This window comes from Lethenteron reissneri, chromosome 57 (genome assembly GCF_015708825.2).
Source record: "Lethenteron reissneri isolate LAM-NWPU_2019-01 chromosome 57, ASM1570882v1, whole genome shotgun sequence".
NCBI lineage: Eukaryota > Metazoa > Chordata > Hyperoartia > Petromyzontiformes > Petromyzontidae > Lethenteron > Lethenteron reissneri.
Window position 1 is genome coordinate 4,397,285 of NC_083835.1, and position 12,158 is coordinate 4,409,442.

The window sequence follows — 12,158 nt, forward strand, 5'->3', positions numbered from 1 at the left end:
CCGCTGCACCACCGCTGCACCACCGCTCCACCGCTGTACCACCGCTGTACCACCACTGCACCACCGCTGCACCACCACTGCACCACCACTGCACCACTGCTGCACCACCACTGCACCACCACTGCACCACCGCTGCACCACCGCTGCACTACCACTGCACCACCACTGCACCACCACTGCACCACCGCTGCACCACCGCTGCACCACCGCTGCACCACCACTGCACCACCACTGCACCACTGCTGCACCACCGCTGCACCTCCGCTCCATCGATTATAATTACGAGGCGCGTTGCATTCACAGTGCCCGGCCTTGGCGGTGAACCCAGCACCCCGCGGAGGAGGCACGTCAAGCAGAAGTCGGCACCCAAGGTATCCACGCACCCCCCAAGACCCTCGCTCTGTGCAGCTGCACAGCGGTGGCTAGGAGAGTGATCACCCCCCCCCCCCACCACTCCCCCCACTTCGCGCAAGAAGAGCTCACGAGTGTTGTCGCATCGCATCGACGCCACAAATCTGGCTGTCGCCTGATGAAGCTGGTTGTGATCACTGGCGAAACGTCGTACTCGGATTGTAAATGTTGTGGCTTGGCTCTAGTGACGCATTGGCCACGTTTTGTTTACGTGACAACCCTTACTAGTTGGCTGTGTCGCGTGATAGCGGGTTTAACGACACATTTATATATTTACGTGATCTAACCAAAACCTCTATTATGGATGACGAGGAGATGTTAACTACCTGAGCTATCATTTGTAGCCAGGCCACTTCTGAAAAAGAGCTACATAGAACACAGTGGGCCTTACCCGGTAAAATAAAAAAGCTTTAGTTTAGTTTAAAAGTTTAAACAACACTTAGCAAAGTTTTCAATGAGCGTTTAAAAATATAAAAATTTGGTAAATGTGTACGCAATGGGCACCACTTTCTTCGTTAGCACTGACATAGCGGAAGAATATTGCGCTGTCCTCATTCACGCTTTTCAATCAACTCTATTTTCCCTGCCCACTGGGTCGCAGCAAGGGGTCACCGTGGCTAGCTGAGGTCAAATGCTGTGTATACCGATCACCGTTTATTAAACACTCACTTTTCAACAAACCGTTTTTTTTTTAATTTTCATGCTGTGGTTTTCACACCTGATGATGATTGCTTGTGTTGCAGTCGAAACGTCGTGAGAATTGTATTGTTTTATTTTTTCTACGTGACTTTACCGAAAGAACCAAGAATATGAATCCCTGCAGTCACGAAAGCTTTAAATCGAAATTTAAACCCTGTTTTCATTCGCAACTCGTTCACTCTGCCGTGAACGTGTTGCCGGTGGCGACGGTAGCTGGCGACGGCGATTGCCGGCTACGGCGGTCGCCGTAACGTTGCCTTGGCGTGTCGCAGCCTTTAATGCAGAGGAGCGATGTGTTCGCAGATCGAGGTCGTGTACGAGAACAGCCAGGGAGGCGTCTGCCTGCCGTCCGTCCCCATGGAGAACGAGGAAAACCTGACGCTCCACAGGAGGTGTGGCTTATCTCTCACTCTGTCGACTTCTCCCTTCTCTTTCCTGTTACTTTTTCGTTTTGCCCACGCATTACATCCTTGACCCTGCTCCGCGCTTAATCCTAGCCCACCACCCTGTGCGTCATGATGCTAGGCTGTCTGTGTTTTAGCCTACGGCGAGTTTGATCAGCGGTGAAAGCTTCCCCTTATTTGTCTTGCTTGCCGCAGTCACATCATGACGGAGCTCCTGGAGACGGAGAGGGTCTACGTGGAGGAGCTGCAGACAATACTGGAGGTGAGGCGGCGCAAACGTTGTCTTCTGAGCAGGACGAACGTCCCTCGCGGCGGTCGATGAGCTTGCACCAACCGGGGGGCTTTCGAGGAGCAGTCCTCAAGCTTCGCCGCCATTGCGCGAGTGACATCGTTGATGGCGGGGGGGGGGGGGGCATCAACAGGTGGCCATGGCGACAAGCTTGACTGCAACTTTCAAGTATTTTTAATGCTTTCCAAGCAAGGTGTTTATTCATGCGTTCGCTCCGTTCGTCCGATGATAAAGGGCAGGGGAGTGTCTTGGGTGGCAGGCACTGATGACGCCTGTAACCGTTATTCAATGTGAACACGGCTTCAGTAAATATTTTTGCGTGTTGCTGTTAGGGACTTGCCCTCTTGAAAACCGGGCCACGCGAATCAAAGCATTGGCCAAAAACAAAAATAGGGGCTCAAACGAAAACAAAAATAACGGTTTGGAAATGTGCAAATGCATTGTTTCCCTTATTTTGTTCGGCATTTGTGGGGATTGCAAATCGATGTCGAGATTCAATATCCATTCCGACTGCTTAGTGGGAGCAGCCGCGTGGATTTGTTTTGGATCGCCTCCCCCCCCCCCTTTGAATGCTCCGATTGGAGCGGTCGTTCACCGTCTTGAGATATCCCACCACCACCACCACAGTCACGAGCTGGACTCTCGTTAGATTTTCCACTCGTGGGGAAAGTGTCCCACATCTTCCACGGAGCGTCCGGGTTCCGACTCGAGGAGGACCAGGATCTTCCTCGGTAGGTCAGATCCTGCTTGGAGGATTGTGATGATATTTATTTTGTCCTGGCAGCTACTCACCGGCTTCCGTACCGCAACTTGTTGTCGCATACAAAGACCCATGTCGGAGAGCACTCCGCACTCCGTCCGCACTCGTGATTTTATTCGTCGTTTGAGGATTGTTGGCAATCCGGGGCGGCCAGCCCGCTGTTCAAAATGACTTTCGTTATTTTCGAACGTCTTTCTCACTTCGTCTTTACTTGGTTGATTGTTTAAGGGGGCTTTAAAAATTAAAATTATTATTACTTCCTCCCCTCCCTTGCGTTACACCCAGATGTGTAGTGTTTGGGACTGAGGTCCACGGATGTATGTATGTGTGTACGTGGCCAACCGTGCTAATCAAGGTGTGGAGCAGGGGCGGTTTCTTCATTAGGGCGATTGGGCGACGCACCGCCAATGTCATTCAACCACAGAGTCACTGCAGCCTCTGGATATAGTCCAATCAGCGTCACGTCACGTTCTGTGGAGTACCGCCTCTTTTTGGGCGATTTCACTCCGGCTGAGAATCGCCCCGAGTGGCCCCATAGACTTACATTCAAAGATGATTTTTTTCGAACGGGGGCGCTGCAATGCATTCTCTATGGCTTCCGGGAAGGCTCGCCCTAACGTGCTTACGTCATCATACGTGCTTACGTCATCATACATAAGCACGTTTCACCCAACAATATAATTTGTGGCCACCTAGTGGAATCTTTAATAAAATAAACTTGTGTTGTTTGTTTTAATAGTGAGTATAGAAACAAACAAGATGTATTGTAAGAGTCACTTTATTTTTCATTAATATTAAAGAAGTGAAGTTGCCTTTACATGCTTAAGCTGTTAATTTATCCATTGCATGGGTGGACCTTATCCTAATCAATCATCCAGACATTTGCCCCCCCTGAGAGATTTTGCAGGAGCCGCCACTGGAGGGGAGGGAAGGATTTTTCTGTAGCCCACCCCCTCCTCGCGTCCCAGTTCGTGCTCCTATTGAAATACCGTAAAAAATTTATTTTAAAAATGATTGTCAACAAGCCGAGCAGAAAGTTTTGGATAGAGGTTGAGAGTGACGATGTCACTTCTTGTGGGGGTGGTCCAGGGCTACGCGGACGCCATGGAGACGGAGGAAATGGCGGCGCCCGTCCCCGCCGGCGCCAGGGAGAAGAAGGACATCCTGTTCGGCAACATGGCCGACATCTACCACTTCCACAGCAGGTGGTGGAGCCATTCTCTGTCCACTGTTGGATGAACACTTTTTTTTGCTTGCCTTCTCTGCCCCGCTGCAAATGATCCACAGCCATGGCCAGGATGCACGGCACCTGTGGCAGTTTCTACATGAACCTGGCTTGGGCCTCCCCTCGGCTGACTCGTGCTAAAGTCAGCATAGTTACACCTCCGCTTATAAATTAAGGTGCCTTGGAGCACTTTACATATAATGCAGTTTACACGTACGTACGGCCAACAGTTCAAATGTATGAAATACAAGACATTTGGTGTTTCGTAACAAAGCAATGTTACCCTCTGCAATTTAATTGTTACCTCGTAAGAGATTATGCAATGCTTAAACGAGTTGGTGAAAATGAAGGAATAAGATGGTAAGAGCTGATAGATACTCATCTCAACCCCTTGCATTTGCGCTGACCCAGAGAACATCAAACGTTGGTCCAACGGTTCCAACCGATTGCCAACGTTGGTTCAACGTTAGTCCAACGGTTCCAACTGATTGCTAATGTTGTTCAATGTTCGTCCAACGGTTCCAACTGATTGCTAATGTTGGTTCAAAGTTGGTCCAACGGTTCTAACCGATTGCCAACGTTGGTTCAACGTTAGTCCATTGGTTCCAACCGATTGCCAATGTTGGTTCAATGTTCGTCCAACGGTTCCAACTGATTGCTAATGTTGGTTCAAAGTTGGTCCAACGGTTCTAACCGATTGCCAACGTTGGTTCAACGTTAGTCCAACGGTTCCAACCGATTGCCAATGTTTCTGGCATATATTACCAGAGCATGTTTTTTGTTCGCATGCTCACCACAAGTATGTGTGGTTAATGCAGATATGATTCTTTGCAAAAAGTTTGTGTTTGGTGTTTTAACGTCTTAACACAACTGTTTTATTGCCAGAAAGGGTAACACCTATTATTATATTTAACACGTATGTTTTCGCGACCAATATCATCCATAATAGAGGTTTTGGGTTAGATCGCGTAAATATATAAATGTGTGGTCACCACATCTACACCTCTATATAAGGAACGAAACAGGTGGACTTCTTTACAAATCTGGCTGTCGCCTGATGAAGCTAGTTGTAATTACTGGCAAAACGTCGTACTCGGATTGTAAATGTTGTGGCTTGGCTCTCCAACACACCGGCGTGCTGTACGAGTGACGAATTGGCCACGTTCTGTTTACGTGACAACCCTTACTAGTTGGCTGTGTCGGGTGGTGGCGGGTTTTAACGACACATCTACATGTTTACGCGATTTAACAAAAAAAAACTCTATTATGGATCTATTCTTATACAGTAAAACCTTGGATTGCGAGTGTTTTGCAAGACGAGCAAAAATGTTAAATAAATATTAATTTGATAAACGAGCGAGGTCTTGCAATACGAGTAGCACGTGCATACGCTTTGTCTGCCAAGCGTCACGTGATCACAACTCATATACGAGTGCTTTGATATACGAGTGCTTTGGATTACAAGCACGTTTCCGGAACGAATTATGCTCGCAATCCAAGGTTTTACTGTATGTTGATACTGGCAAAGGAGGTCCCACGATGTAATCAAACTTAGTGGGCGCGTTCCGCGAGGGGGTGCTCGCTAACTGAGCTCCGCGCTTCTGCTGCTGCTGCTTCAGTGTCTTCCTCAAGGAGCTGGAGGATTATACGGAGCGGCCGGAAGAGGTTGGGAGTTGCTACCTGAAGCGGGTAAGGCGGTGGTGGTGTAGTGACTACATTATCAGTGGTGTAGTGACTACATTATCAGTGGTGTAGTAACTACATTATCACTGGCGAAGTGACTACATTATCAGTGGTGTAGTAACTACATTATCAGTGGCGTAGTGACTACACTAAGTGGAGTAGTGACTACATTATCAGTGGCATAGTAACTACATTATCAGTGGTGTAGTAACTACATTATCAGTGGTGTAGTGACTACACTATTAGTGGAGTAGTGACTACATTATCAGTGGCATAGTAACTACATTATCAGTGGTGTAGTAACTACATTATCAGTGGTGTAGTGACTATACTATTAGTGGAGTAGTGACTACATTATCAGTGGCATAGTAACTACATTATCAGTGGTGTAGTAACTACATTATCAGTGGTGTAGTGACTATACTATTAGTGGCGTAGTGACTACATTATCAGTGGCATAGTAACTACATTGTCAGTGGTGTAGTAACTACATTATCAGTGGTGTAGTGACTACACTATTAGTGGAGTAGTGACTACATTATCAGTGGCATAGTAACTACATTATCAGTGGTGTAGTAACTACATTATCAGTGGTGTAGTGACTACACTATTAGTGGAGTAGTGACTACATTATCAGTGGCATAGTAACTACATTATCAGTGGTGTAGTAACTACATTATCAGTGGTGTAGTGACTATACTATTAGTGGCGTAGTGACTACATTATCAGTGGCGTAGTGACTACACTATTAGTGGGGTAGTAACTACATTATCAGTGGCGTAGTGACTACATTATCAGTGGCGTAGTGACTACATTATCAGTGGTGTAGTAACTACATTATCAGTGGCGTAGTGACTACATTATCAGTGGCGTAGTGACTACACTATCAGTGGCGTAGTGACTACATTATCAGTGGCGTAGTGACTACACTATCAGTGGCGTAGTGACTACATTATCAGTGGTGTAGTGACTACATTAGCAGTGGGGTAGTAACTACATTATCAGTGGCGTAGTAACTACATTATCACTGGCGAAGTGACTACATTATCACTGGCGAAGTGACTACATTATCAGTGGCATAGTGACTACACTATTAGTGGAGTAGTGACTACATTATCAGCTCAGGGTGTGTGGCCATCGGTCAGGTGGGGCCCCAATATTTGATTCGCGCAATTTGCGCCAAACGTTCCTGCTCTAATTAAATTTAAATAAAACGTGGACACCAAAATGAACGCATTATCATAAACAAATAAATGTAAACGGAATTTTACATAAGTGTTGTTGTTCTTTTACACGGCTGTTGAAAACAAATCACGTGGTGGTTGTCAAGGGGGGGGCCCCCCACCCCCCCCCCCCCCACTCGTAGCTTTGGCCAACAGGGGGCGGGGGGGGCTATCTGAGTAAGGGTCGCCGCGGTGGCGAGATGTTGACTCCCTCGCCTGGTATGCAGGAGGTCGGGTTCGATCCAGACCCTGATGCCTGCTGTATATTTCGGGTTTGCATGTTCTTTGCCTCCAAACCTTTGGCATCTACAGCGCCGCGTTGGTCGCCACGGACGTAGCGGCAACGGTGTCACGTGGTCAACAGCGGTGTGACGTGATCAACAGCGGTGTCACGTGGTCAACAGCGGTGTGACGTGATCAACAGCGGTGTCACGTGATCAACAGCGGTGTCACGTGATCGATGGTGTCACGTGATCAACAATGGTGTCACGTGATCGATGGTGTCACGTGATCAACGGTGTGACGTGATCGCAAGTTTTGGTTGCGCGGGGGACAATCCGTTGCCCTCTCCGCTGCGTCCCGTGTGCGTGTGCAGAAGGAAGATTTCCGCATCTACGAGAAGTACTGCCAGAACAAGCCGCAGTCCGAGACGCTGTGGAGACAAATCTCCGACGCGCCATTCTTCCAGGTGTGTGTGTGCGGTATGTGGTGTATGTGTGTGGTGTGTGGTGTGTGCGTTTCACACGCGTGTGTGCGGGAAGCTATGGTGTCATGGTTTACGCGCCGCGCCAGCTGCTACGCTCACAGCCAACGTCGGCGACGAATGTGTGGACCGATCCTGGGCCTCCCCTGGGTCGACTCGGCCTTAAATGAGGCATTCATGCTCTGTGTCAACATGTAAATTGGGGAGACAAAGGCGGCCGGGCGTGGTGCTGGCCACTCACACACCCTCTTGGGCATACGGGTCTTAACATGCGCTCGCTCTTAACAGCACTTGCCGCGACAGTCTGTTAAAGGTTTCTCGGGGGAATCTTTGTCTGCGCGTCCCGTTAACCCACAATGGCTGGGCTGCAGCTCGCTAAAGTCACCGCACATTCTGCGGATTACCGGACGCAACTCATTGCCCCGTATTTCGCATTAAAAGGTCGTGTGTGAGTCTGACAATCGGGTAGCTTTGCTTGTACGCTGTGAGCGTGTGCGCGCGTGTCTGCGTCGTGTTTGCGTCGTGTGTGCGAGTGTGTGTGTGTGTGTGCGCGTGTGCACGACCAGAATTGTCCAAACTTTATTGACGCCCGGCACGAGTTCCGGGGCTTCTTGCCATCAGGAAGCGCCGAACGATCCACAAAATACGGCACTCACTCCCCCTTCCCTGACCTGCTGTGCCGGCTGTCCATCATGGCGGTGGTGGAGGTGGTGGAGGGAGGGAGGGGAGCATCCCTCCTTTTTGTTTCTGTCTCTGTGCGCGTGCCAAACACCGCGCGCGCCGTTCGTCTCCCCGGCTGCCGCAGGAATGTCAGAAGAAGCTCGGCCACAAGCTGGCGCTGGACTCGTACCTCCTGAAGCCCGTGCAGCGCATCACACGCTACCAGCTGCTGCTCAAGGTACGGGCCCTCTCTTCCCCACGTGTTGCTTGACCCTTGACCCCCCCCCCCGCGTCCCTCCGCCGCGACCCATCGCAGATGACGAGGACGACGATCACGATGACGACGACGATCATGACGACAATGACGATTACGTTGATGATGATGACATCGACGGCGATGGCGACAAGAATGACATCGATGATGACATCAACGATGATGTCGACGATGACGTCGATGATGATGATGACGACGACGGTGACGACGAGGAGGGCGGCAACTTTGGTGTGTGTGTGCGCGTGGTGCTGCGGCGGTGCAGGAGCTCCTGAAGGGCACGAAGGACGTGCAGCACGCCCTGGAGCTGGAGGAGGCCCTGGCCAGCATGCAGAGCCTCCTCAAGTCCCTCAACGACTCCATGCACCAGATTTCCATCACCGGATACAAGGTGCACGCTCGTTATTGATCGCCGGCTCCTGAGCGCCGTTTGAGTGGCAAATCACTTGGGGCTTTTTTTGTTGTTGAGAATCATGACAATGGAGCTTGCCCTGTCGACATTGATGTTGATGACGGAGATGTTGATGATGTTGATGATGGTGATGATGGTGATGATGGTGATGGTGATGATGATGGTGATGATGATGGTGATGATGATAGTGATGATGGTGATCATAGTGATGACGGTGATGATGGTGATGATGGTGATCATAGTGATGATGGTGATGATGGTGATCATAGTGATGATGGTGATCATAGTGATGACGGTGATGTTGATGACGGTGATGATGTTGATGACGGTGATGTTGATGATGGTGATGATGACGGTGATGATGGTGATGATGACGGTGATGATGGTGATGATGGTGATCATAGTGATGACGGTGATGTTGATGACGGAGATGTTGATGATATTGATGATGATGGTGATGATGATGGTGATGTTGATGATGGTGATGATGGTGATGTTGATGATGGTGATGATGATGATGGTGATGTTGATGACGGAGATGTTGATGATGGTGATGATGGTGATGTTGATTATGGTGATGTTGATGATGGTGATGATGGTGATGTTGATGATGGTGATGTTGATGATGGTGATGATGGTGATGTTGATGACGGAGATGTTGATGACGGAGATGATGGTGATGATGGTGATGTTGATGATGGTGATGTTGATGATGGTGATGTTGACGACGGCAGTGTTGATGACGCCAACGACGACGATGACTACACCAGGGTAAGGGGCCGTCCGTAACGTGAAAAAAAACGCTTCTAGGAAGCTCGCCGGGATTTCCCCGCGGCCTAAAACAAGGATTGCGATTCGCGACTGTTGAACGACGAACCGGTTTCCGCAGGGAAACCTCCTGGAACTGGGCAAGCTGCTGATGCAGGGCTCCTTCAGCGTGTGGACCGACCACAAGAAGGGCGCCAACAAGGTGAAGGACTTCCCGCGCTTCAAGCCCATGCAGCGGCACGTCTTCCTCTACGAGAAGACGCTGCTCTTCTGCAAGCGGCGCGAGGAGACGACCGAGGGCTACGAGAAGACGCCCTCCTACGGCTACAAGCACTCGCTGCAGGTGCCGGGTCGTTCGTCCCCGTTAGCACCCCCCCCTCGCCCCCCCCCCCCCTCACCCTCCCCTCGCCCCCCCCCTCGCTCCCCCCTCGCCCCCCCCCCTCGCCCCCCCCTCGCCCCCCCCCTCGCCCCCCCAAATCGGCGAGTGGGCGCTGAAAGTTTCGCCAGTGAGGCCAGAAATTCCGATGGCCTCTCTCTCTCTCTCGCTCTGTGTGTTTCCGTGACACAATGGAAGGCAGCATAGGAGTGTGCTGAACTTTTTTCGCACCGTACGTAGCCAACCGTGCTAATCAGTGAGTCTCTGTGTGAGTCTATGAGTTTCTGTGTGAGTCTGTGGGTCTCTGAGTGAGTCTGTGGGTCTCTGTGTGAGTCTGTGGGTCTCTGTGTGAGTCTGTGGGTCTCTGTGTGAGTCTGTGGGTTTCTGCGTGAGTCTGTGGGTCTCTGTGTGAGTCTGTGCGTCTCTGTGTGAGTCTGTGGGTCTCTGTGTGAGTCTGTGGGTTTCTGTGTGAGTCTGTGGGTCTCTATGTGAGTCTGTGGGTCTCTCTGTGGGTCTACGGGTCTCTGTGTGAGTCTGTGGGTCTCCGTGTGAGTCTATGAGTCTCTGTGTGAGTATGTTGGTCTCTGTGTGAGTCTGTGGGTCTCTGTGTGAGTCTGTGGGTCTCTGCGTGAGTCTGTGGGTCTCTGTGTGAGTCTGTGTGTCTCTATGTGAGTCTGTGGGTCTTTGTGTGGGTCTGTGGGTCTCTGTGTTAGTTTATGGGTCCCTCTGAGACAACAAACTGAACACAAATATCAGTTCTAAAGAAATGCGTTTTCAATCTAGATCAGTGGTTCTTCCTAACCTGGGGTGCATTGCATTCCCTGGGGGGGGCGCGCGACGCGGCCGGATTATTTTAGAAGGCAAATCATCGAAAACACAAATTAAGCGCGGGAAACCTAAGTCGCAACTTACTTCGTTTCACCAAACCCTGCGCAGTTGTTAACGTTGTGCATTGTGTTTTAACGATGGAGAACCAACGGGTTCTAAGGTTAAGAGACACTGCTCTAGATGATTTAAAAGTGCGCACATAGCTTGAAGGGACATCCACATCGGGGCCCCCCGACCGGTGCCGACCCCTGGCTCCCAGGACCCCCCTCCCCTCCCTCCCCTTGCACCTCCGTCCTGGCTGCGATTTCGCGACGATGAGCGACGAGTCTCCCTGTCACTCCGCCGGCGGCGTTGCAGATGAGCTCCGTGGGGATCACGGAGAACGTGCGAGGGGACAGCCGCAAGTTTGAGATCTGGTGTTCACGGCGGGAGCAAGTCTACATCATCCAGGTGAGCCACGCCGCGCGATGGGATCGGCCCGTGGCGAGGGTTTGCGTGGTTTTTCACGCTGCCAATGCCTCCGTGCGTGTGTGTGTGTTTGTGTGGGGAGCGGTGGCGTGGCGGTTAGCGCTGCGATGCGCCACGAACCCGGTGACCCGAGTTCGATTCCCGCTCACGGCCAACGCCGGTGACGATTATCTAAACAGGTCCTGGGCCTCCGCTTGGTCGACCCAGCCTCAAATGGGTACCTGGTGAGGTGTGTAAACATCGCCACTGGGGAGACAAAGGCTGTCGGGCGTGGTGTTGTCCACTCACCCCCCCGTGTGCCGTGCCGGCCTTCATAGGTGCTCGCTAACAGCACTGGCTTCAACAGTCTGTGAAGGCTACACGTGGGAGTTTTTGCTTGTGTGCGTCTCATGCGTGACATGGTACAAACAAGCCAATGAGAACCGAATCTTGAATTTATGTATGGACGTTGAACTTCCTTCCCGCCGTACGAAGCCAACCGTGCTAATCGGGTTTTGACTTCAAGAAAGTAATTCGTGTAAGAATATAAGAATAGGTTTGACCTTTTATGGCAATAAAACAGGTGTTAAAATTTTGATTTAAAGCTTTCGTAACTGCAGGAAATATTATTATATTTGTATTATTTTATATTTTTATTATTTTATTATTCCCTTCTACGTGACTTTACCGAAAGAACTAAGAACGGGTGTTAAGATGTTAAAACAACAAACAGAAACCTATTGCAGGGAATCGTGTCTGCATTAACCACACATACAAAAAACATGATCTGGTAGTCTATGATGATCCATTGTCTTTGAAACTGATTGGTCCACACCAGAGACGGCTTTTTCTTCTTGGTTCTTTCGGTAAAGTCACGTAGAATGGAAAAAAAAATAATAATAATAAAATAATTCTCACGACGCTTCGGCCACAACGCAAGCAGCCGTCCTCAGGTGAAGGACAGGTCTGTCGGGGAGACAGAGTCTGACCTGGTCTTCA

At 50.1% G+C, this 12,158-nt stretch overlaps 1 protein-coding gene across 3 annotated transcripts in view; it reads left to right on the forward strand.

The window, feature by feature from the left end:
- LOC133357260 (guanine nucleotide exchange factor DBS-like) overlaps nucleotides 1–12,158 on the forward strand; it is a 408,695-nt gene that overhangs the window by 374,116 nt on the left and 22,421 nt on the right. For all 3 annotated transcript variants that reach the window (XM_061575113.1, XM_061575114.1, XM_061575115.1), the window contains exons 14-23: nucleotides 304–371; nucleotides 1,414–1,502; nucleotides 1,710–1,776; nucleotides 3,653–3,768; nucleotides 5,408–5,477; nucleotides 7,290–7,382; nucleotides 8,203–8,295; nucleotides 8,594–8,719; nucleotides 9,630–9,851; nucleotides 11,070–11,162. In XM_061575113.1, the coding sequence (XP_061431097.1) occupies nucleotides 304–371; nucleotides 1,414–1,502; nucleotides 1,710–1,776; nucleotides 3,653–3,768; nucleotides 5,408–5,477; nucleotides 7,290–7,382; nucleotides 8,203–8,295; nucleotides 8,594–8,719; nucleotides 9,630–9,851; nucleotides 11,070–11,162 (1,037 nt within the window). The remainder of the gene's footprint in view (nucleotides 1–303; nucleotides 372–1,413; nucleotides 1,503–1,709; nucleotides 1,777–3,652; nucleotides 3,769–5,407; nucleotides 5,478–7,289; nucleotides 7,383–8,202; nucleotides 8,296–8,593; nucleotides 8,720–9,629; nucleotides 9,852–11,069; nucleotides 11,163–12,158) is intronic.